Source organism: Arabidopsis lyrata (assembly GCF_000004255.2).
Source record: "Arabidopsis lyrata subsp. lyrata unplaced genomic scaffold ARALYscaffold_3, whole genome shotgun sequence".
Lineage (NCBI taxonomy): Eukaryota > Viridiplantae > Streptophyta > Magnoliopsida > Brassicales > Brassicaceae > Arabidopsis > Arabidopsis lyrata.
The window spans coordinates 19,555,066-19,576,165 of NW_003302553.1; the positions used below are offsets into that span (position 1 = coordinate 19,555,066).

The 21,100-nt window shown below is 34.3% G+C and overlaps 3 protein-coding genes and 1 long non-coding RNA gene across 4 annotated transcripts; 3 read left to right on the forward strand and 1 right to left on the reverse strand.

Moving 5' to 3' along the window:
- Positions 1–790: 790 nt before the first annotated feature.
- Positions 791–2,348, forward strand: LOC9319934 (classical arabinogalactan protein 9). Its single transcript, XM_002883821.2, has 2 exons — positions 791–1,555; positions 2,045–2,348. The coding sequence occupies exons 1-2, from the start codon at positions 1,064–1,066 to the stop codon at positions 2,108–2,110; spliced, it is 558 nt and encodes a 185-aa protein (XP_002883867.1). The 5' UTR covers positions 791–1,063; the 3' UTR covers positions 2,111–2,348.
- A 2,879-nt stretch (positions 2,349–5,227) lies between these two features.
- LOC9319935 (gibberellin-regulated protein 7) lies at positions 5,228–6,209 on the forward strand. The gene is made up of 2 exons (XM_002883822.2): positions 5,228–5,376; positions 5,778–6,209. The coding sequence occupies exons 1-2, from the start codon at positions 5,298–5,300 to the stop codon at positions 6,023–6,025; spliced, it is 327 nt and encodes a 108-aa protein (XP_002883868.1). The 5' UTR covers positions 5,228–5,297; the 3' UTR covers positions 6,026–6,209.
- Positions 6,210–7,714: 1,505 nt separating this feature from the next.
- On the reverse strand, positions 7,715–10,104 carry LOC9319936. Its single transcript, XM_021032050.1, has 5 exons — positions 9,535–10,104; positions 8,932–9,196; positions 8,665–8,772; positions 8,316–8,560; positions 7,715–8,146 (listed from the first exon to the last, which is right to left on the reverse strand). The coding sequence occupies exons 1-5, from the start codon at positions 9,957–9,959 to the stop codon at positions 8,041–8,043; spliced, it is 1,149 nt and encodes a 382-aa protein (XP_020887709.1). The 5' UTR covers positions 9,960–10,104; the 3' UTR covers positions 7,715–8,040.
- A 3,006-nt stretch (positions 10,105–13,110) lies between these two features.
- LOC110230227 lies at positions 13,111–14,652 on the forward strand. Its single transcript, XR_002333347.1, has 5 exons — positions 13,111–13,415; positions 13,534–13,599; positions 13,734–13,822; positions 14,065–14,112; positions 14,335–14,652. It is a non-coding gene; the product is annotated as an uncharacterized LOC110230227 (long non-coding RNA).
- The last annotated feature ends 6,448 nt before the right edge of the window (positions 14,653–21,100 follow it).

The window sequence follows — 21,100 nt, forward strand, 5'->3', positions numbered from 1 at the left end:
TTGTGTAATATGTTTGTTCAATTGGAAATGGATAATATGTAATATAATTATTCACTTAAAATATAGCAACAATGGATCTTAAAATGTAAGAAAAAATAAATCTTAATTGATTATATAAAAAAATAAATAATATATATCATATTAAGTAACTAAAATGATAATAAAAAGAAAATGAGAGAGAAAAAAAAAAGAAAAAAAAAAAGAAAAGAGAATGTGGAAAGAGAATTGACGTGGAAGGAGAAGGAGAAGGAGAAGAAAGAGAATGATACAAAAAATTTTCTTCGCACATCATGAATATAATTCAGGGACATTTTGGTATTAAATAATGTTGAACAGTGGAAAAAACTTGAAAAACTCGTAAAGTGTCTCTTTTGATATGAATCTCAGAAAAAGTATGCCAGAGTGATAATCACCATATTTTTTTTTGTAAAATCTAGATACTTGAACAAATACTTAAATATTATTAAAAAAATTAATGAAAAAATAAACAAATCTACATTAAAAGAAAAAATAAGAAAATATTCTTTAGGTTATCATATCAAAATTTGATTTGCTTTTCCATGAATCGGTTTTATTCGTATATACTATGTAACTAGTAAGATATATATTTGATATAATTTCTAACATGGTACGTAAAATTATTGAAAAGAAAAGAACACTAACAAGACTATAAAAGAAAAAGTAAATAGTAATAGTAACATTCATTTCAAAATTTATTTTAAAAACTTTTGTTATTACATGTTTGGAATTAGAGTAACTTAAAAGCTATAAATTGATTAATACAACTCATACACATCCCACATCCAACATCCCATCATAATTTTGATAAATGAAGACTCGCCAACGTGTCAACAGATCTAGCACCGCCAACTTCTCACATGGCATCATGGGTTATTATTATTATACACACTTACTAAAACCAACTTCAATACGACGCCATGTATCCGCGTTTTTGATAATAATTCTCACTTTTTCCTTATTTAAATAAATCATTCACTTTCCTCCTCTTACATTTCCTCACTCAACTCTCTCATTCTCACTAACAGAGAGAAAAAAAGCAAAAATGGCTCGATCTTTCGCTATCGCTGTGATCTGTATCGTTCTCGTCGCCGGCGTTACTGGTCAAGCTCCGACTTCACCACCAACCGCTACACCAGCTCCACCAACTCCAACAACTCCTCCACCAGCAGCTACTCCTCCTCCAGTCTCAGCACCACCACCAGTCACAACCTCTCCTCCTCCAGTCACTACCGCTCCTCCAGCAAATCCACCACCACCAGTATCATCTCCTCCTCCTGCTTCTCCTCCACCAGCTACTCCTCCTCCAGTCGCTTCTCCTCCTCCTCCCGTCGCTTCTCCTCCTCCCGTCGCTACTCCTCCACCAGCTCCTCTAGCTTCACCTCCAGCTCAAGTTCCGGCTCCAGCACCGACCAAGAAGCCAGATTCTCCATCTCCATCGCCGTCTTCTAGCCCACCTATTCCATCCAGCGACGCTCCTGGACCTAGCACCGATTCTATCTCTCCTGCTCCTAGCCCCACCGATGTGAACGACCAGGTTCGTAACCTTTTCTTCTAGATCTTGTACAATGTGTTTCAGATCTGAGATGTTTTGTCTGAAATTGACTAGATCTACAACGGTACGATTTAGAAAAAAGTGAAAAACATAATTAGCGCAATTTAGCAATAGAAGGCTAGTCCCCGCTAACGTACGCCCGTATCGGATTTGATGATTTTGGCAGACTTGTCTGCCTCGAGATCTTCGAATCCGAGCCGCGAGCGCGTGGGTGCTGTAGTCACGTGACTTTGTCAGACTGCACGTGAATAATTAATACTGCCACGTGGCATTATTTTTTTGGACCAAAGTAGATCTAGTTTAGTTTGGTAATAAAAAATTCTCTAAGATCTGCTGTCCAAATTATCCAACCCTAGATTATAGGATCTTTTCAAATATAACCCCCGATTAATTAATTGAGTTGATTATAGGATCCTATTGCTTTAGGATCCAAAAAATTGAAATGCTGATTGGAAACGTTATGTCTTGCAGAATGGAGCTAGCAAGACGGTTTCGAGCTTAGTACTTGGATCTGTTCTCGTCTGGTTTATGATCTAAGTGTCGTCTTTTGTACTGGTGTTACTTGCATTTATTATTATGTCGTCTTTGTTTGTTCCATTGTATTGCTTGGGACTGAATTCTTTTGGGATTTATTATCTTTTGGAGAGGATACTATTGAGAGCTTGAGATGGAGATAGCAGGATATTTTGTTTGCAGATACTTTTGTGGCTTCCTTTCTCATTCCATTTGATTATTAGTGTAATGTACTACATTCCTTTTCTCCATGCCTTATCTCTTACTATTGTGTCGTCTTCTTTCGTATTCCCAAACCCTAACTGGTGATTGCATATACTAATCTAGAGGCGAATCTAACGTAGAAGTGGAAGAAGATTCTAACATAAAGCTGTGAAAGATTAACAAGGGTGCATTTTTCTTGTCAAGCTTTATACATGTGGCTCTTAGCTTCCATGCTTTGACATATTTTGAGAGATAGGTTTAATGAAGTAATTGGATTTTGAGTTGCCCATGTATCCTTGAGAGTGTGAAATATTAGCTGGTTTAAAACCAGAAACTGAGATTAGTTTAAGGACTCATATCTGCAAGTCAAAACACTGCAACATTTTGTGTTTGGAAAAAGTTGAGAAGTTTGCATGTACCGAACAAACCAAACCAAATGTTGAACAATAGAATGATTGCGATTGAGACAAAGAGAAACAGAGAACACAAGAAAGAATTAGAGAAGGAAAAACATGATAGGATAGCCAAAGATGTATGAGTTTAGGATTTTTTTTTTTTTTGGCCATAAGATAGGATAGCCAAAGATGTATGAGTTTAGGATTCTTGACATGAAACTCCTTTAATTTAGACAAACTCACTTTCAAAAATTCACTACAAATCGACTTTGAAGAACATTCCCAGAGACTCTGACATCCCCGTGAGTTTGTTTTAAAGCTTGTTAAAAAATAGCTTGTTAAAAAATAATAAAATACATGTCCTTGATTTACTTTTATCATTGATTTACTTTTTTTTTTAATCGTTAATAAAATCTTTTATGGTAAGGATTTATACATTTTGGCTTTTTCATAATTGGTAGTGATTTAAAAGAAAATTCCAAGTCACACACAACTCAAAGAATATATAAACTATTACCAAATTAATTAATTTAAAAATACATACCACATAAAAAAAGAAGAGAAAGAAGGTTTATTATTTGGTACAAGTTATATTATGGTAAAACGTATGAAAATAGATGGTATACATAAATGTTCTTCCAATTTCTTTATTCTTTAGGGGGGTGCATAAGGATTACAATCTTACATATATTTTGTCTCGGTGTTATAGCAGCTTACCCCCAAACGGCCAAACCATTATTACTTAGGCAGAAATATGATTTCATTCTTGCTAGATAGTACGGTTTTTTCAAATTTGGAGAGCCAAGATCTTTGAAGAAACCTTGCTGCAGCTTCGTCATGGATTATTTGTCATAATCTTCCCAGTCCATCCAAAGTGATATCCATCGTCAAGATCCTTCTTCAGTCTGTGGTCTACCACCTTTGGAAATAACGAAACAGGAGGATCTTTACCGCCATTGAATCAACCGCTGCAGCTCTTCGCCTCGCTATTGATAAGTTTTTGTCCTTTCCGGAGCCCAACTTGCAATCTGCTTCTCTCCTTCGAGTTTACTTTGGTCGTCTTTCTTAGTAAAGTTTTTCATTTTCTATCTTTTGTTCCTGTGATAATAGGTAGCTATGGTAATAATAAATTACCTTGTAATTTTTCTTTGGAATAAAATCGTCGCATTAAAACCAAAACAAAAAATACCTTTGAAGAAATTACCTATATTAAAAAAAAAAAACCATTTAAAAAGACTATGGAAGATATGATAATGATTATAGAGCTGAATAGCTGATGATGATAAACAACAAACGAAACTTAAACCATTACAACATACATTCGTGAAAGCTAGCAAGGGAAACTAGGATGATACAATAGATAGCAAATTTGGAAGATGACATTGTGAATTTTTTCTCCAAATAAATGTTTTGTTATTTTATGTTGAAAACTTGATATGTAAATACATCTATATATGTTGAAGAATATATATTTTGATACAACTCTCGCTTGTCTAATTTTGGTTACCTATTAAGTATCCATTACAAAATTAGAGGGAATCGAACACATTACTACATAAACAATGTTACAGTCTTTTATTACTATCTAATTCTCGGATTGCTAAAGGATATATTTATTATAAGGCCGCAAGCCCAAGCCTTGGATTCACGGCCAGATCAGGATTATATTAAGTTGGTACCTTATACATCCGATCAACTTCAGAGACCGTATTAGTGAACTACGGAAAATATTCTATAAAACATACTATTATTACATCTGAATATCTTCTATCTGATCTTCTTGGAAAGTTGTTGAAAAACAATGTGCCATTTGGAAATAGAAACAAGCAAACAAATAAATGAGTCCTAGAGTGAGAGAACAAAAGAGACATGTGCGAGAAACCGCGTGGAATTAGGTCTTAAGGAGACAATCTCGTTCCCCAGTTTCGTCTGTTTTTCTTATCATATGTCTGTCACCAGCCTGTTTCCCTCACAAAAAAAAAAAAAGAATTCAACTTATTTGTTAAATATAGAACATATTTATTCTTGAAAAAATAACCATTGACTATGGTTGTGTAAAGTAAATATTTCTAATGTGACGGATTAATATTTGTTTTTGATTTTCATTATTATTGTTATTAATACTAATTAAATGTAATGATTCACTTCATCTAGCTCCATTAGAACTTCGGCTTATATTTGAGTGGATGGACAGAGATGAAGATTCTGAGCTATTTTTACATTTTTTGCTTTGTGACCATTTATATAGGTAATAATAATTTTTGATTGTAAACTAAAATGTTTTCGTTTCATTTTTGTTTTTAATGTTTTCATTTTATATGAAATATTTACATTCTTAACTGAGAAAAAAAATTATCAACAAAATATGAATACTAAATGTAAAGTTCTTATGTTCTTACAAATTTTAAGGATTAGTCTGAATTTTGATATGGAATTCTAAGACAAAAACAAAATAATAATCACTGAACAAGTTGGTTTTATTTAATATAACGTAATTGAATGAATAATACTTAAGTTCTATTAAATATAAATAAAGAAGTTGGTAGCTTGGCCTATAAAAGGCCAATAAAGAGACCACATTCGGGGACTAAAGAGAGTCAAAGAAAATAAGCATGAAAATAATAATCTCCATCTTGTTTCTAGCCTCAGTTCTTCTAATCACTTCATCTCTTGCTTCCGCTACTGTCTCAGGTTTGTTATAATCTTTTCAAGACTCCTCTCTCTATTTTTTTCCTTTCTTAAAATTAATTATATAGGTTATAATTGTTTCTTTATATTTTCGTTTTCAATAGAAATTTTCTAAATATTAACTAGAACAACATAACATGCAAACGAGTAATACAAAATTCATTATTATGTTCAAAACAATCATGAGTTAGTTGGACTTATTAGTTAAATTCTGAAAACCTCGCTAAAATAAAGTGAGCTTCATCTACATGAATTTAGATGCAAAATCTTTAAGGGTTTCTATGCATACAAATTTGGAATGAATAATTTGTTTTTTCTCAACAAATATAATTTTAACTATGGTAGATACAAATCTAGATAATTTATATACAATACTCTTACTAATGATCTTGTGGATCTTCTAGATGCTATTGGTAGTGGCGCGGTAGCTCCGGCGCCGGAGATCAAATATGGACCGGCGTTAGAGAAATGGTGTGGACAGAAGTGTGAAGGGAGATGCAAAGCAGCGGGGATGAAAGATCGATGTTTGAAGTATTGTGTGATATGTTGCAAAGACTGTCAGTGTGTTCCTTCAGGCACTTATGGGAACAAGCATGAATGTGCTTGCTACCGTGACAAGCTCAGTAGCAAAGGCACTCCCAAATGTCCTTGATTCTACTTCTTTCCAGCCAAATTTTTAGATAAATAAATAAGAGAGATCCAGTGAACTAATTAATATAAATGAATATTTTGCTTATGAGTTTTTTTTTTCATTCCCGGTATCAATTTGGCTTTAGTGATTATAATGTGGAGTTATAAATTTATCAGAAGTCAAAACAATCAAAGCTATCTCATGATACTCCATATGTTCTTAAAAGCTTTAACGAGATTTTCTGTCTCTTTGAAATAAGTTTAAATAAGAAAAGTGTTAAAATTATTTGATATTTTTTTTTTGGTGAATAAAATTATTTGATGTTAATCAGGGATATTATATATATATATATATATATATATATATAATATTATATATATCTTCAGTTTGTTAAAAAACTTATACTACTTTACCAACAAAAAAAAAAAAAAAAAAAAAAAACCTATACTAAGATATTCATAAAACATATTATAATAAAGATGTTGCATTATTAGATCGGCTCAACCAATATAAACAATTGAATCGAGAACCTTTTTTTCTGAATTAGTTTTTGATCCAAATTTGTATTGTACCAATGAATGTGGTCACTTCTATGAAGACTGGGAGATAGAGAAGAGAAGAGAAGAGAGGTATGTGTTTGGTAAATAATTATGAGAAAACGTTTACGAGGCTTTAAAAAGACTGACTAACGTGTTAGGCCTATCACGTGCTTCAACTACTTCCTTGTCTGCGTTTTCTTTTTACAATATTTTTTTGGACATTGCAAAGAACCAATTTCTATAAATAATTTAGGATATGTAACTCTTTATCAGAATTCATTGAATGAAAATATATTTGGGGAGGTTAAGAATTTATGTTAAACCTTTTTGTGACAAGAACTTACTTGAACTCATCTAACAAAAAATTGGACGGTTCTTGGCACAAAACCCGACCCACGCGTAAGGTGAGAGAGAGTATTAGGAGAAGCTGAAGGTCTTTAAGAAGAAGAGATTTTTTGCTTGATGACTACAACTTACAAGCATAACATTTAGTTAAAGCATACACACTTCCAAAAGTATACAAGGAAGTTTGATATTTTCCGGTTGCGATGGGAGTGTGGAGAGCAGCCTGTAATCTTATATTACACATTCACCAAATTTTCAAGTAGTCGAAAAATATTTACGAAGTTGAACACTACTGATGACAGAAACACATAGAGGATAAGATGTGTTTCAAGGGTTTGGTGGTCATTTGCATATTATCCAGACCAGAAGGTTATGACAGTCCAAACTTCTAACCTTTAAGAGATTATAGAGGAGAAGATGGAGAAAATTCTATCGAAACTGAAGAAGTCACAAATATATATATATATATTCTCTTCTCTTATTCTCACTTGCAGCACAAGAGTTTACTTCGATCTATATATATATATATATATATATATATATATATATAGATCGAAGTAAACTCTTGTGCTGCAAGTGGGAATAAGAGAAGAGAATATAGATGAACCCTAAACAAAACTTTAAAGGTCCTAGAAAAAGATTGAGAAGTTGTTCAAATGGGTTCACTTTTAAGAAGGCATACATTTTTGTATCGAATTGCGGAAGTGTTGGATTTCGTTTATGGGATCCTGCATACGTAAACCGGAGAAAAGTAAAACTAAGGTCAACTCTTGAGCCAAGCCTAGAAGGGCTGGACCAGGCCAAATAAACCTGCTTGACACTCCAATTTCTGAGCCAAGAATTGTATGACAAACTATACTTAGCTTTATATACCAAACGAGTATATTCCTGAATACAATTACACTTAGCTTTATTGCTTTACTGGTCCATCACATGATAATGCAACGGAAAATAATTTTAGCAGAAGTGATTTCTTATGTTACACTTTACCTCGCACATGAATTTTCAGGCCAGCACCAATTTGCATGTATGTGCAAGAGCTAAAGCTCAAAAGCTGGCTTTTCTCCTAGTCAGTTGCCCACTTTGTTGGTTTAAGAATGTCAAGGCCGGTGATACGCATGTAAGACAACGTTGGGATAAGTAAAGATAGCTTCAAGCAACGTTCTCAGACCCATTGGCATCACACGTCAAAGACAGGACCTCCATCAGTTCCATTCGATATTCCAAACCTCTGAGGTAATGTCCCAATAGCATGCACCTATCAATAGAAAGCAGACACCGTAATATAAGATGTCTTTTGTAATAGAATCAAGACACAATAAAGTTTCTTTTGAGAAGATCTATTTGTGCTTGTAGGTAAAATATACAAAATCCATGTAAAGCCTTAGCAAGTAAAAGAGAGAGAGATAGAGCAAGGCAGTTCTAACCAAAAGAGAAGACGAGCAAGGTAGTCTCGAGTAAGTGAGATAAGAGGCTGAAACTGCAACGAGGTGTTCTCTACAAGTTCAGCACAATCTTCATCACTTTTTGCTTTCACCGTTTCAGTAGGTGGAACTTCTGATGCTGGAAACTTGGAGTGCATCTTCGGTGATAGAGTTGCCAAAAGACCGTGAACAACAGAATGAATTGTCTCTTTAACCTCAGGAGCCGCAGGTTCCGACAACTCAGCTACCTGTTAAGAATATAGTTAAGATGGTCCGCGAGAAACGAAAAGAATTAAGACAAGCAAAAATATCCCACAAGCTGGAATATGGCTTCAGCAATTTTTACACAAACCTTCTCAGGTTGCAAAGATCTTAAATAGTCCAACAAATCATTCTTCTCTTCGCCAACAAATTGTTGCATTTGTAGAGCAGCGTTCTTTCGCCTCATTTCTTGTAATTCCTATAATGCAGCGACATCATGTAATAGGAAAATATGGATTAGAGCAAAAACTCATTAACATATCCACAAAACTAAACAAGAAGTGTTCCTAGCCAGAACAATATGTACGACAACTTTTATGTGTTTAATAGAAATATACAATTACATTATAAACTGCACCTTTTTCACAGAAGACAACTGTGACTGCAAACGAAAGATATATTCTTGAGCTTCAGAGGATACTCTGCCCAAACCTTCTTCATCAATCGTTTCAGAAAGGCTCTGAGTTATGCTATCCCTTTTGGATGAAACAGTATCTTCATCAGGAAACGTCCCTTCCATATCGTATTCAGTATTTTCCGAAGTGCGGCTTTCCAAGTCTTCACCACTCATTTCAAGATTTTTTTCAAGAAAAAGCCGATATTCAGCATTCCTCAATGTATACCTGCAGTACCAAACAAACATCATAAAGATGTACTTTTACGAACTAAGAAGCTAATTTACTACAAAAATAACCTATTGAAACCAAGGTAAAGGAGACCAATATCAGAGACAACTAGTAAACAAGCCACCTATGTGATATCGATACATAATTCGATTCAATAGAAATCTTTCTTTGATATAAGCTTCAGGACAGTTAAATTAAACCGTCGATTCAGCGCCACAAAACGACTAAACTTTCATGATAATTCCAAGCTTCCACTATACCTAAAACTAAGCTATTTCAACATCACAATGTTCAAAGAGAAGTTATCCTAATGAATAGTATTGATGAGAGCATACCCAGTCATCATTGAAGATACCAAAAGCTTAGACAAAGGTTCCCAAAGAGATTCAATATGAACCTGAAACCTATCAGATGGAAGAAGCCCCAACATGCCTGAGATTGTTCTTTTCATAGCATCCAAAGTAGTCACTCGAACATCCTTCTGAATCAAACTCACATCTAATGGTTCAATCTCTTGAATAAGATCAGAAAGGACACATTTTTTAGGTGATCGAGAATCAGAATGAAGAGTGAAATCGTCGAGAGAGAAGCCATCATCGCCACAATTACTACTGAAGTTGCTTGAAGAAGAAGTGATAGTGAGACTTCGAAATCTCCGATTGAATCGAGGAAGAAGGAAGAGGAAAGGAAGAGGCTTTGTGGGTTTACGAAGAAGTTGAGGAAGAGAAAGAGAGAGGGAAGAAATTGTCGTTGTCGCCATTAAAGGTGGAAGCTTTAATGGCGGAATTGTACGAAATTTTCTTCTTCTTCTTTCTCTTCCTCTTAGTGACAAACAAACCCTAATTCCTCTTTTGTGTTGTGTTTATCGTCAGCCACAAAACAAACCGGAACGTGACAAAAACGATGAACACAATAACGTCGTCAACGAACACCGGGTTTAGTGCTGACCGGTTATTGTGGTGGCTGAGAGCCCGGTTTTGTAATTTCATGTCCGGTTCGATCAGTCCTTTGTGCATGAAATTAAAATGTTTTTTTTTTCATTTAAATAAAAAATAGGTAGCAACCACAATGTGACAATCACTTCCACTATTTAGCATTGCTCTAAAAAGCAATCTAGGCGAGGCCGACCGCCTAGGCGCTAGGCGCTCAAGTGACGCCTAAACAAACGTTTTGACTGCCTAAAATCGTAAAAGTTTAGTTTCAATGTATTTTTTCGATTTTTAACTACATAAATTTAAAATATAAATTTTAGCTCTATATATATATATATATATTGTTTTGATATGACTTCAATAAAATTTTTTGTCTAATTTTTGTTTCGATTTAAGATTTTATTTTTCTAATAGATAGTTTTATATAATTTTTATCAATGTTCAAGAAAGCGCTAGGCGCTAAGCGGGCGGTGACCTAATGCCTAGCACCTAGAACGCTTAATCAGGGACTAGGCGATTTTAGGCGGTTACAACATAACACATTATACATATGATATTATAGCTAAAAATCATTTAAAACTCTATTAGAAAAATAAAAATCTTAGATTGTAAACAAAAACTAAACAAAAAAATTTATTTAATTATTATCAAACAATATATATGAAGCTAAAACTTATAATTTAAATTTATATGGCTGAAAACTAGAAAATATATACTAAAACGAAATTTATACGATTTTAAACGGCCAAAACGGTCGTCTAGGCGTCACCTGAGGGTCTAGCGCCTAGGCCCGCCTAGGCGACGGCTTAGACCGCTTTTTGGAACACTGATTTTACGTATAATATTATATTTACAATGTGTTATGATGTAAACGCCTAAACCGCCTAAAATCGCCTAGACCCCGATTAGGCGTTCTAGGCGCTAGGCGTTGGGTCACCACCCGCTTAGTTGAACAATAACGTAGGTCGCAGTAGTTACAAAATGACCATTGACTTGAAAAGAATTAACAAACTAACATTTGACCAAATAGTACTCACTTGTTACCGAATTTTTTTTGGTAAGTTTTTGTTTATATTATCCTTTTGTTTTCTTCTTCTTTCTCTTGTTTTTTTCTTTCCCTCTACTAGACTTAGCCATGAAGCTTTCTTTCTCTCTCATTTAATTTCTCTTTGTTTTTTGCCATAATCTTTTTTTTGCTTTCTCTCTCTTTCTCATCAAATCTCTCTTCACTACAAGATCTCTTTTTCTTTACCCATATCTTTCTATTGTCAGATTTCTTCACCACATGTTCTATCTTTTTTTTTCCCTAGAAACTTCTCCCTCTCATCTCTTTTGGTCGTTCTCTGTTTTCCCTTCTCACCAGATTTCTCCACCACTCGCCGGTGTGATAAAAGATTAGATCTGATTTTAAAACACATGTCTAATTTTTAAAATACATGTATAATAAATACAAAACATGCTATTACCACTGATATATAAATATTTTTCACGCTATATATCCAACAAAAACCCATAAAAGTTTGTAACAATTATATATATTTGTCAATACTTCGTGTTATTTAAGAGAATTGCATGTGTTTTTTTTTTAAATATATCGTGTTATTTTAGATAAACACATGATTTGTTCAACAAGAGTTGTGCACAATCATTAAAAACTTTGTAACTACTGCCACCAGCGTTGTTGTAAAAACAAGAAAACAGAAGGATATTTTAGTATTTATCATATTCCACAAAAGGTTATTTACCTCTGTTTTCTGACACAAGACTATTCTCTTAGGGGGTGTTATTCAATGGTGGAGTTAAAGTCAATTTTTTAAGATTCAGATTTGTTTTCTGATATTGGTTTTAAGAATCTGTTTATGTGGATTTCAAAATCTCTACAGTATATCTTGGATTTGATTCTTATAATTTACTCATGAAACTCCAAAGAGGTTTCATTTGAAATGACTTAATATACAAAGATTTTTCAAGTCTTTTAGTTTTGAATAACACTGGATTTTACAAACCTTAAAGAATTGACTTTAACTCCACCATTGATTAACACCAAACTTTTAAAATCTAATGAAGTATAAGATCTAATAACACCAGATTTTAACGTTAGATTTATAATCATTAGTTGAATAACACTGGATTAATGTTGGATTTCAATTCTATTAAAATCCAACATTGAATAACACCACCTTAATTCTTTTCTATTCTATGGTTAGTTTCTAATATTACCCTTAAATGTATATGATTTTAAACTCTTACAAAAAACTAGTAAAATGACAATTTTGTAACTTTAAATCTTTTAAGTGACTTTTGTGTTTGCAGTCAACGGGCAAATTGATTCCGTCCACGAAACTGTTCAATTTTGTTACAAATACTAACGTGGCTTTAATAATTGTTTTTGTCGTCGTAAAAAAATATTTAAATTAAATTTTCTATCTATGATTAATCATTTATTTTAAAATTACGTAAAATTAAAAATATTTGTTGAACATATTTGTTTAAAATTACAAAAAAATAAAAAATTGAAAACTATGGGGGAACCCGACAGAGGGTCCTAATATCGCCGAGCGAATCCTTTGAAGACAATGAAAAATAATGATCGTCCAATCTATCCTTTGGTTGGGTGCATATAACAGCGTCACATGGAACAATGTTTGAAACCGAAGACGTGTCAGTATCTTCAATTTCTATCATTTTAATCTCGGGTTCATGGACCGGTGAAAACATGGTCAAGAATTCTTGGATTAAGAGATACTGGGACTAATCAGAGTAGACACGAAGTAATAACAGACAAAGAAGAGAGTTATTCCGACAAAGAAACAAGAAAATAAAAGAGGAAGAGTCTTACCTTTTAACCAAGAGAAGACAACTGCCTCGAGAGTCGTGGAAAGTGGGTGCATACATAGGGCAATCAAATCATTAGACCATGCACACCTGTAATTTATTTTGAGTATCAGTAGCCCAAAATGAATTTTATAATGGACTAAACCCAATATGTATTTGGACCTGATACCTTTGATATTTAGTATCGGATGACGTGGCAGAACACGATTGGTTTGTGGGTTACGCAGAAAAAAAAAAAAAAAAATCTTTCTCTCGATTCTTCTTCTCTCCTCTAACGGCGAATCGCCGATTTCTTCTTCTTCTCCTCCGTTCTCATCGCCGGCGATTCTCCCGATCCCTTATCTACCGTTGTATCGACCTACTTCAGCTACGGATTGCTCTTTGCTTTTGGCCAGCTCCGTGATTTCTTCCGCCGCTTCATTGATTGGTGGCTCACTAGCAATCTCCAGGTCTCTCTCTCTCTCTCTGTTTTCTCCATTTTATATAATGTAGTTAGATGTGGATCAATGTACAAGTTTGTTTAACTTATATGCTCTTCTAATTCCGGTGAAATTTGCTACTCTAAAGGGATACGCGCCTATCTGTTTGGGGCATGAGGATTTTTATATTAGGCGATTGTAGCATCGGATTCAGGTAATTTTCATCATCAAATCCTTTTCGTTTTCTTAGGTTCTGCTATAAGATTTGATTTGATTATTGGCATTGTAACTATGCAAACAAGTTTATTTGTTGATGCTGTCTCATGTTTATCTCCGTTTTGCTTCAAGTATTGTTTTGAACGGCCTATATCGAGTGCACCTGATGCTTGGTTTGATGTGGTCGAGCGTTACTCTAATGCTAACAACAAGACGCTTAAGTGAGTCTATCTTCTTGTGTTTTTCTATCAATAGTTGTTGTAGCTTCTTTGGTTCTCTCGGGAAAATATGAGATTGCTGAATTCGAATGGGTACATGTAGCGAAATCTTAAGGTCTTTAATTATAGTATTTGTGGACTCAATTCATCAATTCCTTCATAAGAAGCTATGTAACCAAAACAAGAAAAATGTCAAGGAAGTGAATGGATTTCTCTTGTGATCATTCTCTTTTGTTGTCTTGCAGATTGAAGTTTTGAAGTTAAATGAAGAAGTTTCACGGTTGGAGCAGATGGTAAGATTGATATTTTTCCTCTCACTCTAGACTCCGATAGTCTTTCTACTGTTTTAGCTAACTAACTATATTTTCCGCTAGTTAGATTCTCAGCAGTGGTGAGTGTAGTAGTATACCTCTTACATAGCATTGTTTTTATGAATGTTTCACAGAAACTGCTTAACGATTTGATTTAAACTCATTCGAAAACTCTTCTAATTTTCTGATATTGTTATTTCACAGCCTCATCCGGATGTGAAGCCAATGGCATATGCAAACAATTTTCATGTTGTTCCAGGAAAGGGAGCCCATGATAATTAAAGGTACAGTATCCGGATTTGATCGGTTTTTTCTTCTTGATAAAGATGTTCCCTCTTCCTTTAAGCTTATCCAGCAACTTTTGTCCCTTTTTTCTTATGTTGTAAGAGGGGGTAATGGATCATTCTTATTTTAGGTGAAAAATTTGTGATTACTCGACAAAAGAGTGTCCAAATGAGCCCCAAAACTCTCTGTACTTAGATTTCTTGAATCAAAAATCAAAAGGTGGTTCTTTAAAGCTTATTGTCTGCTTCTTCGACCTTAGATTCTTTTTGAAATAGATTTTGATTCAAATATTCAAGCAAAGACAGCAAATAAAGACTGAGAGGTCAATAGTGTAGAGTCTTAGCTTTTACAAATGGTGAGCTGTTTAAATACACAGTCTAAAGAGAAAGTTTATAACACTATTGTTTTCCCCTCTCATACGTGAACTGCTTCAGATCAAAAAATACCTGCAAATTCCCTCATAAAATTTTGCAGAGAATTTTGACAAAACATGTGCTTTGTTTAACAATGACCAACCACTACTGCATCACAGAATCATAAACCTTGTTTTGGTACATGCATAAATAGATAGATACATGTACTAAAATGTGTAATTCTATGTTTTATATATTTATTTTTGATTTTGAAAATAATTTTTTTTTGAGTAATGATACCGATGCTGGTATCACCATTGGAAACATATTTATTATCAGTATCATAAAAAATCTTAAACAATAAACAAATATTAAAATTAATACTAAAAAATTGCTAATGATACTCTATGAGTATCAACTATGTGCATGGTCTTAGGATCCCAAAATACAAAGAAAAAAGCGATAAGACATAAAGGTAATTAATGAATAAGAATTAAAAGGATACGAAAAAAAAAAAAATTAAAAGGATACGTCTGCATTTATTACTTAAAACCTCCGAGCTTAACATGTCTCATGATTTGGGAGGAAATTGTTGGGCCCAGATCCCACACCAAGGATCCATTACCCGAAGGAGACATGTGGTCTAGAGAAATCCGGAGAAGGGCAAGGTTGCACCAAAGTGATCAAGCCAGGCGAGCCCTTTGAGAGTTCGAGAGTGCGAGGTGATGAATGAAGGAGTTCGCAATCCACAAGCAAGCCCAAGAGGAAAAATCCCACGAAAGAGTTTGAATTAAAACCAAGACTTTATGACATTGAAGACACAATTGAAACGGAAGTATTTAATGGCGATTATGGAATTAGTTAGACACATTTAATCATTATTATATAAATATAGGACCCCATAGCTTTGTAAAGGGGGAACCTTTTTTTTTGTAATCTTAATCTCAATACAAGCATACTATTTCTATACCCGCTTTAGCATACCAGAAATACGATCTTTCTTTTTGTATTTTAGAGTTTTTGTCCCATTTCTACTATCCAAATTTGAGCGTTGGATCCGACATCCACAAGTTCGTTTCTTGGCACTCATGCTTCCTATTTTCTTTTGCATTTCATTTGTTTTCTGACTTCCAACTTTTTTATTTATCAAAATAGTCAATGTGTATTGGGGACAATATGTCATTGGAGTTTTCATTTATCCAATTGTAAAATGTTGTGATGTCCTGTTGAGGCATTATGCAGAATTTTCAATAACTTGGATATTTACTAAAGTCATACGTAGTTTCACTTAGGATATATATCTAACTCTTCTCTTTGAGTGCATTTTCCTCTTTTTTTCCTTGTCTTATGTCTTGTTGAGGCATCATCAAATGTATTGAGAGCTGTGGAAAGAGATGTATGATTTTACACGATTTGGTAAGTTCGGGTATGAAATTTAAATGTTTTAAAAGATTTGGTATATATTGGCAAAGAGAAAATTGTTATGAATTGAGCACTGATGTTTAGGTTGTGTATGAAATAGTCGACTTTACGTTTAACTTGGTATACTTTGAAGGTTTAATACAATCACTTGTCAATTTAATAGTTATTAAACGCTGGCAACTACATCATCACGTCATCAAAGACATGACATCCATGTCAGCAATCGTGACAACAAATGTATGATTTTACCTGATTTGGTAAGTTCGGATATGAAATTTGGATGTTTTAAAAGATTGCGTATATATTGGCACAAAGAAAACGATTAACTATGAATTAAACACTGATATTTTGGTTGGGTGTGAAATGACCAACTTTCCTAAATTAAACCTTTAAAGTGACTTTCGTATTCGCGATCTCACAAAAATTAACAAGCAAATGGACTTCCACTGTTCATTTTTCGTGATATAATACTGACATGGTTTTAAATTATATTTTCTATCTAGTATTAATAATTTATTTTAAAACTACAAAAAAGTAAAAACGTATTTGTTCTGATTAAGTGAAAGCTATCATATATTTCTTGCGCAACATTATAACTCAAAATCCTAGATCATAATACAAGGTTTTTGCCGTAAATTTTCTGAAGAATTGAATACACGAAGAAGAGAAAATAGAAGAAGAAGAAGAAATTTTTTTGTTAAAAGAATCAATTTGCCCGTTAATTATGTAACACCCCGGTTGTTGGTGTTGGATCTCGCAAGTCGGATCCGGCCCAGAAAAGTGGTAGAACAATGAAACGAAGTGGGCCGTTAGCCCGGTTCAAGAGACGAAAAGAACGGCCCAGTAAAAGTCGGCCCAGCTCGAGTGAAACGTCGGGATTTCGTGAATTAAATGAAAGGCGGGTCATACGGGATGTGCGAGATCCGGAAGATTCGAAACGGAAGCATTGATGGGGGCGAGATCTGCGGCTTGATGAACGACTTCGGTTTCGAATCGCGCAATTATAAATAGAAAACGAAAACCATTGTACTAGGGGAGGATTTTTGGGCAATAAACAGATACATACACTTTTCTCTTTTGTTTTCTCTTTTTGACGATTGTTGTTCGAATTAGCAAGGCTAGACGACCCGACTCACATCATAAAATTTGAATTGCGGATTCCGACATCCACACCGGTTTCAGGAATATGGTGGTGCATGCGGAGAGGTTTATAAGAATTGATTTGGCCACCTTTGTCACCAAAGTGCAATTATCTTTTCGGTCAACTATCCAGAGAGAGCTTCACAGTTAAGCGTGCTTGAGCTGGAGTAGTTTCAGGATGGGTGACCTTCCGGGAAGTGATTGTCGCAACTGCGTGAGTGAGGACAAAACACAGGGAAAGATCATGTGGTAATTTGTAGGGTTGGTAAACAAGTCTTTAAAGCCTCCCGGACGTAGCGGACCGGCCGTCGGACAAGGGTGGACCCATGGGCCCGAGAGAGGAAGTGGGACCCACTGGTAGGGACGGTCGGGGCGTTATAAATTATTGTGGACCCGCAAACATAAAAACCACTTTGAAGGTTTAAAGTAGTAAAATTGTCGCTTTGATGGTTTCTTGTAGAAGTTCAAAATTTTGGAGGTTTAAACTGAAAGTGGTGGCCACCTAAAAGATTTTTAATGAAATTTTCCAAAACCAAAATGTTTTGGTTGAAGTAATTTCTATGCCGAGCCCGCTCCCTCTCCGACTCTTCCTTCGTCGTATGACCACCAAATTAGTTTGTTAAGTGATTAGAATTAGAAGGTGAAATGTGTATTATGTTTAGAATGTTAGGTCGTTTGCATATATATATATTGTACTATTTACTTTATGAACATTAATAAATTTAGCTTTTTTATTTAAAATTTTCTTTATTAATTAAACTAATAATAAAGAGATGTTTCTGATTTTTCAAAACTATATTTTATTTGGAGACACCAATAGATGAATTGGTCACAAGAGTTATAGTTTTGGAGAGGTCTAATTTGATGGTCCATCAGGCTGAAGGTGCGGTCTTGTGGTAGTTTCCACCAATTCTTCAATTAACAAACTCAATGAAACTTCTTTCTTTTCATTATTGTAATGTGAGAGTTTTTGCAACAAAAAATTAACTACAGTAAAAATAGGCTTTTGAATGTGAAAGTTGGAAACAGGGGATTATGTTCGGCTAGCAAACCAAAGCTGCTTCAAGTCGCTGTTATGTGTTGGAACTTGACAGACTAAGCTGATTCTATTACGGATGAGCTTATCAATTTTCCAAGTGATTATTTGAACGAAGAGGCTGCCAGAACGCGATGAACTCGGCCATTCCTTCCCCTCCATAATTGATATACCGTGACCTGGAAGACTAGACGTAGGAGAACATATCTTGATCTTCCAAAGTTGTAGGTCTGAAGAGAGTTGATCGTGTCAATCGAGTATGGGGTAAATCTCACTCCAAGAAGATTATCGTTCACATTTGACCAAACAATAAAAGAGTATAGACAAGCAAAAAAGAGGTGGTCACATGTCTCGTTTGGTTCGTTGCATAGCACACAAAGTTGATCGTGACCCCATGTGGGCATACGACTTCATGTTGACAAACAATCTCAATGAAACATTCAGAAAAGTTTTGGCTTATAAATATCTTTTACCAAAAAATGATTTTATCAAAATATATGTTATTAATCATTTTTGATAATACTTTATATGTTTATTTTTTCCTTAGTTATATCCGTCTATTGAAAACAAATTCGATCAACCCACAACACCGACCAAATATCTACTTTTACTATTTACTAGGTGATCACCCGCGCTACGCCGCAGATTTTTTTTAATTTTTTTTAATTTTTTTATTTTGTTTTATTTAATATTATGTTTTGACAAATACAATTTTTAATTATCTAATATATCAGTTACTCATGTTAGGGCAAATCAATACTCGGATACAAAGACCCGAACAAAATCTGTCTCGAAATATATGATCCGAACTCTAACCCGAACTTTAAAAATATCTGAACATGTTTTAGAGGCCAAAAAGTACCCAAAAAACCTGACCCAAACCCGAACCCGAACCGAATAGGTACTAAAAAAACCCAAACTTAAGTAACACATTAACCACATTTACATATTTTTGTGATATTTCATTACATTCTAAGTATTTTAAATAGTTTAGGTGGTTCTTTTTACCGATATTTTTGGTTAATTCGGATACTTTTAAATAGTTTGAGTTTTTTCATAAGGGAGTTTTCGAATAATTCGGGTAATTTAGAATAGTTTTAGATACTTTTGGTAATTTGGAAAGCAAGGAACGAAAAGATCTTTGAAAACATAGATACAGACCCAGTAGAAGTATTACGATTAGCGGAAAAAGAGGCACAATTGTGGCAGTCAGCTCAAATTGAGCTCCATAATGAAAATCATGGTTCTGTGGACTTGGTAAATCAAGATTGAGTGAGGGATGTTTCACTTGAGGTGGAGTATTCGGGATACCGTTGTTTTGTGGATGGATCATGGAAAGAAAGTGATAAGTTCTCCGGTACAGGCTGGTTCTGTACATCGTCAAATGGAGAGCCGCCAACCATGGGAGGTGCGAACCTCCGTAGAAGTCTATCTCCACTACATGCCGAAGTCGAAGCCCTTCTCTGGGCGATGAAGTGTATGATTGGTGCAGATAATCAAGAGGTAGCGTTCTTTACAGACTGTTCAGACCTGGTGAAGATGGTGTCTTCTCCAACCGAATGGCCGTCGTTTTCAGTGTATTTGGAGGAATTTCAGAGCGACAAGGAGGAGTTTTCATCTTTTTCTTTATCTTTAATTTCTCGTAGGGCTAATGTTAAGGCGGATAATCTGGCACGAAAAGTTCATACAGAACCGCTTCATATCACTTATGTAAACAACATTCCTCAGGAATGGCTCTTTTGAGCTCTAATTAATTTTGGATGACAAAAAAAAAAAAAAAAAAAACCGAACGCAAAATATAATTATGAATCCAAAAATGTCAATTATTTTTAGTTCAAAATAACTAAAAAAACAATAAAAAAATTAGTTATGCTTATCAAAATTTAACAAAAATTTTAAATTTAACCAATTTTATAGATTTTTCTGATGTTTTAGATACCTGAATTCAAACAAAATAACCTAAACCCCACCCTAACATATAAAGTACCTGAATAGGTCCTAGAGGTCTTAACGCAAAAACCTAAAAAATCCGAACCGCGAACGCCCATTCCTAACTCATGCAATCAGCAACTATATATTCTTAGTATTAAAGTATTTTTTTAGTAATATTCTCAACAATGCATCACTCACAATATTTAAACGATCTTCTTCCTAAACTAATTTTATAGATGATAATGTTGAAATTATAGAAACCTCACAAATTTGATGATGGATCTCCTTACATACTCCTCACTCTTTGAGATATATTTTACAAATAAAATTTTAAGAGAATACCTTCTCAAAACATTAGGTAATTTACTACACTATTATCTACTCATATTTTGAGTTAAAATTACAAAAAATTAGAATAAAACCCCTAAAGTATAAGAAAACCAATAAAATAATTTTATTGAAGAAAATTAATGTAACACACCTCCCACATTATTGGGTCAATTTGTTTTGACATAATGATACAAGCCCAATAAAGCCCAAGTAGTTATAAACCTCAAAAATGACAAGACTTTGGTCGTGTTGGTGTATAGCTGTAAACATCTCCCTCTAGGCTTAGAAAAGTAACCTAAGCCTCCGAGAGAGAGAGAGAGAGAGAGAGAGAGAGAGAGAGAGAGAGAGAGAGAGAGAGAGAGAGAGAGAGAGAGAGAGAGAGAGAGAGAGAGAGAGAGAGAGAGAGAGAGAGAGAGAGAGAGAGAGAGAGAGAGAGAGAGAGAGAGAGAGAGAGAGAGAGAGAGAGAGAGAG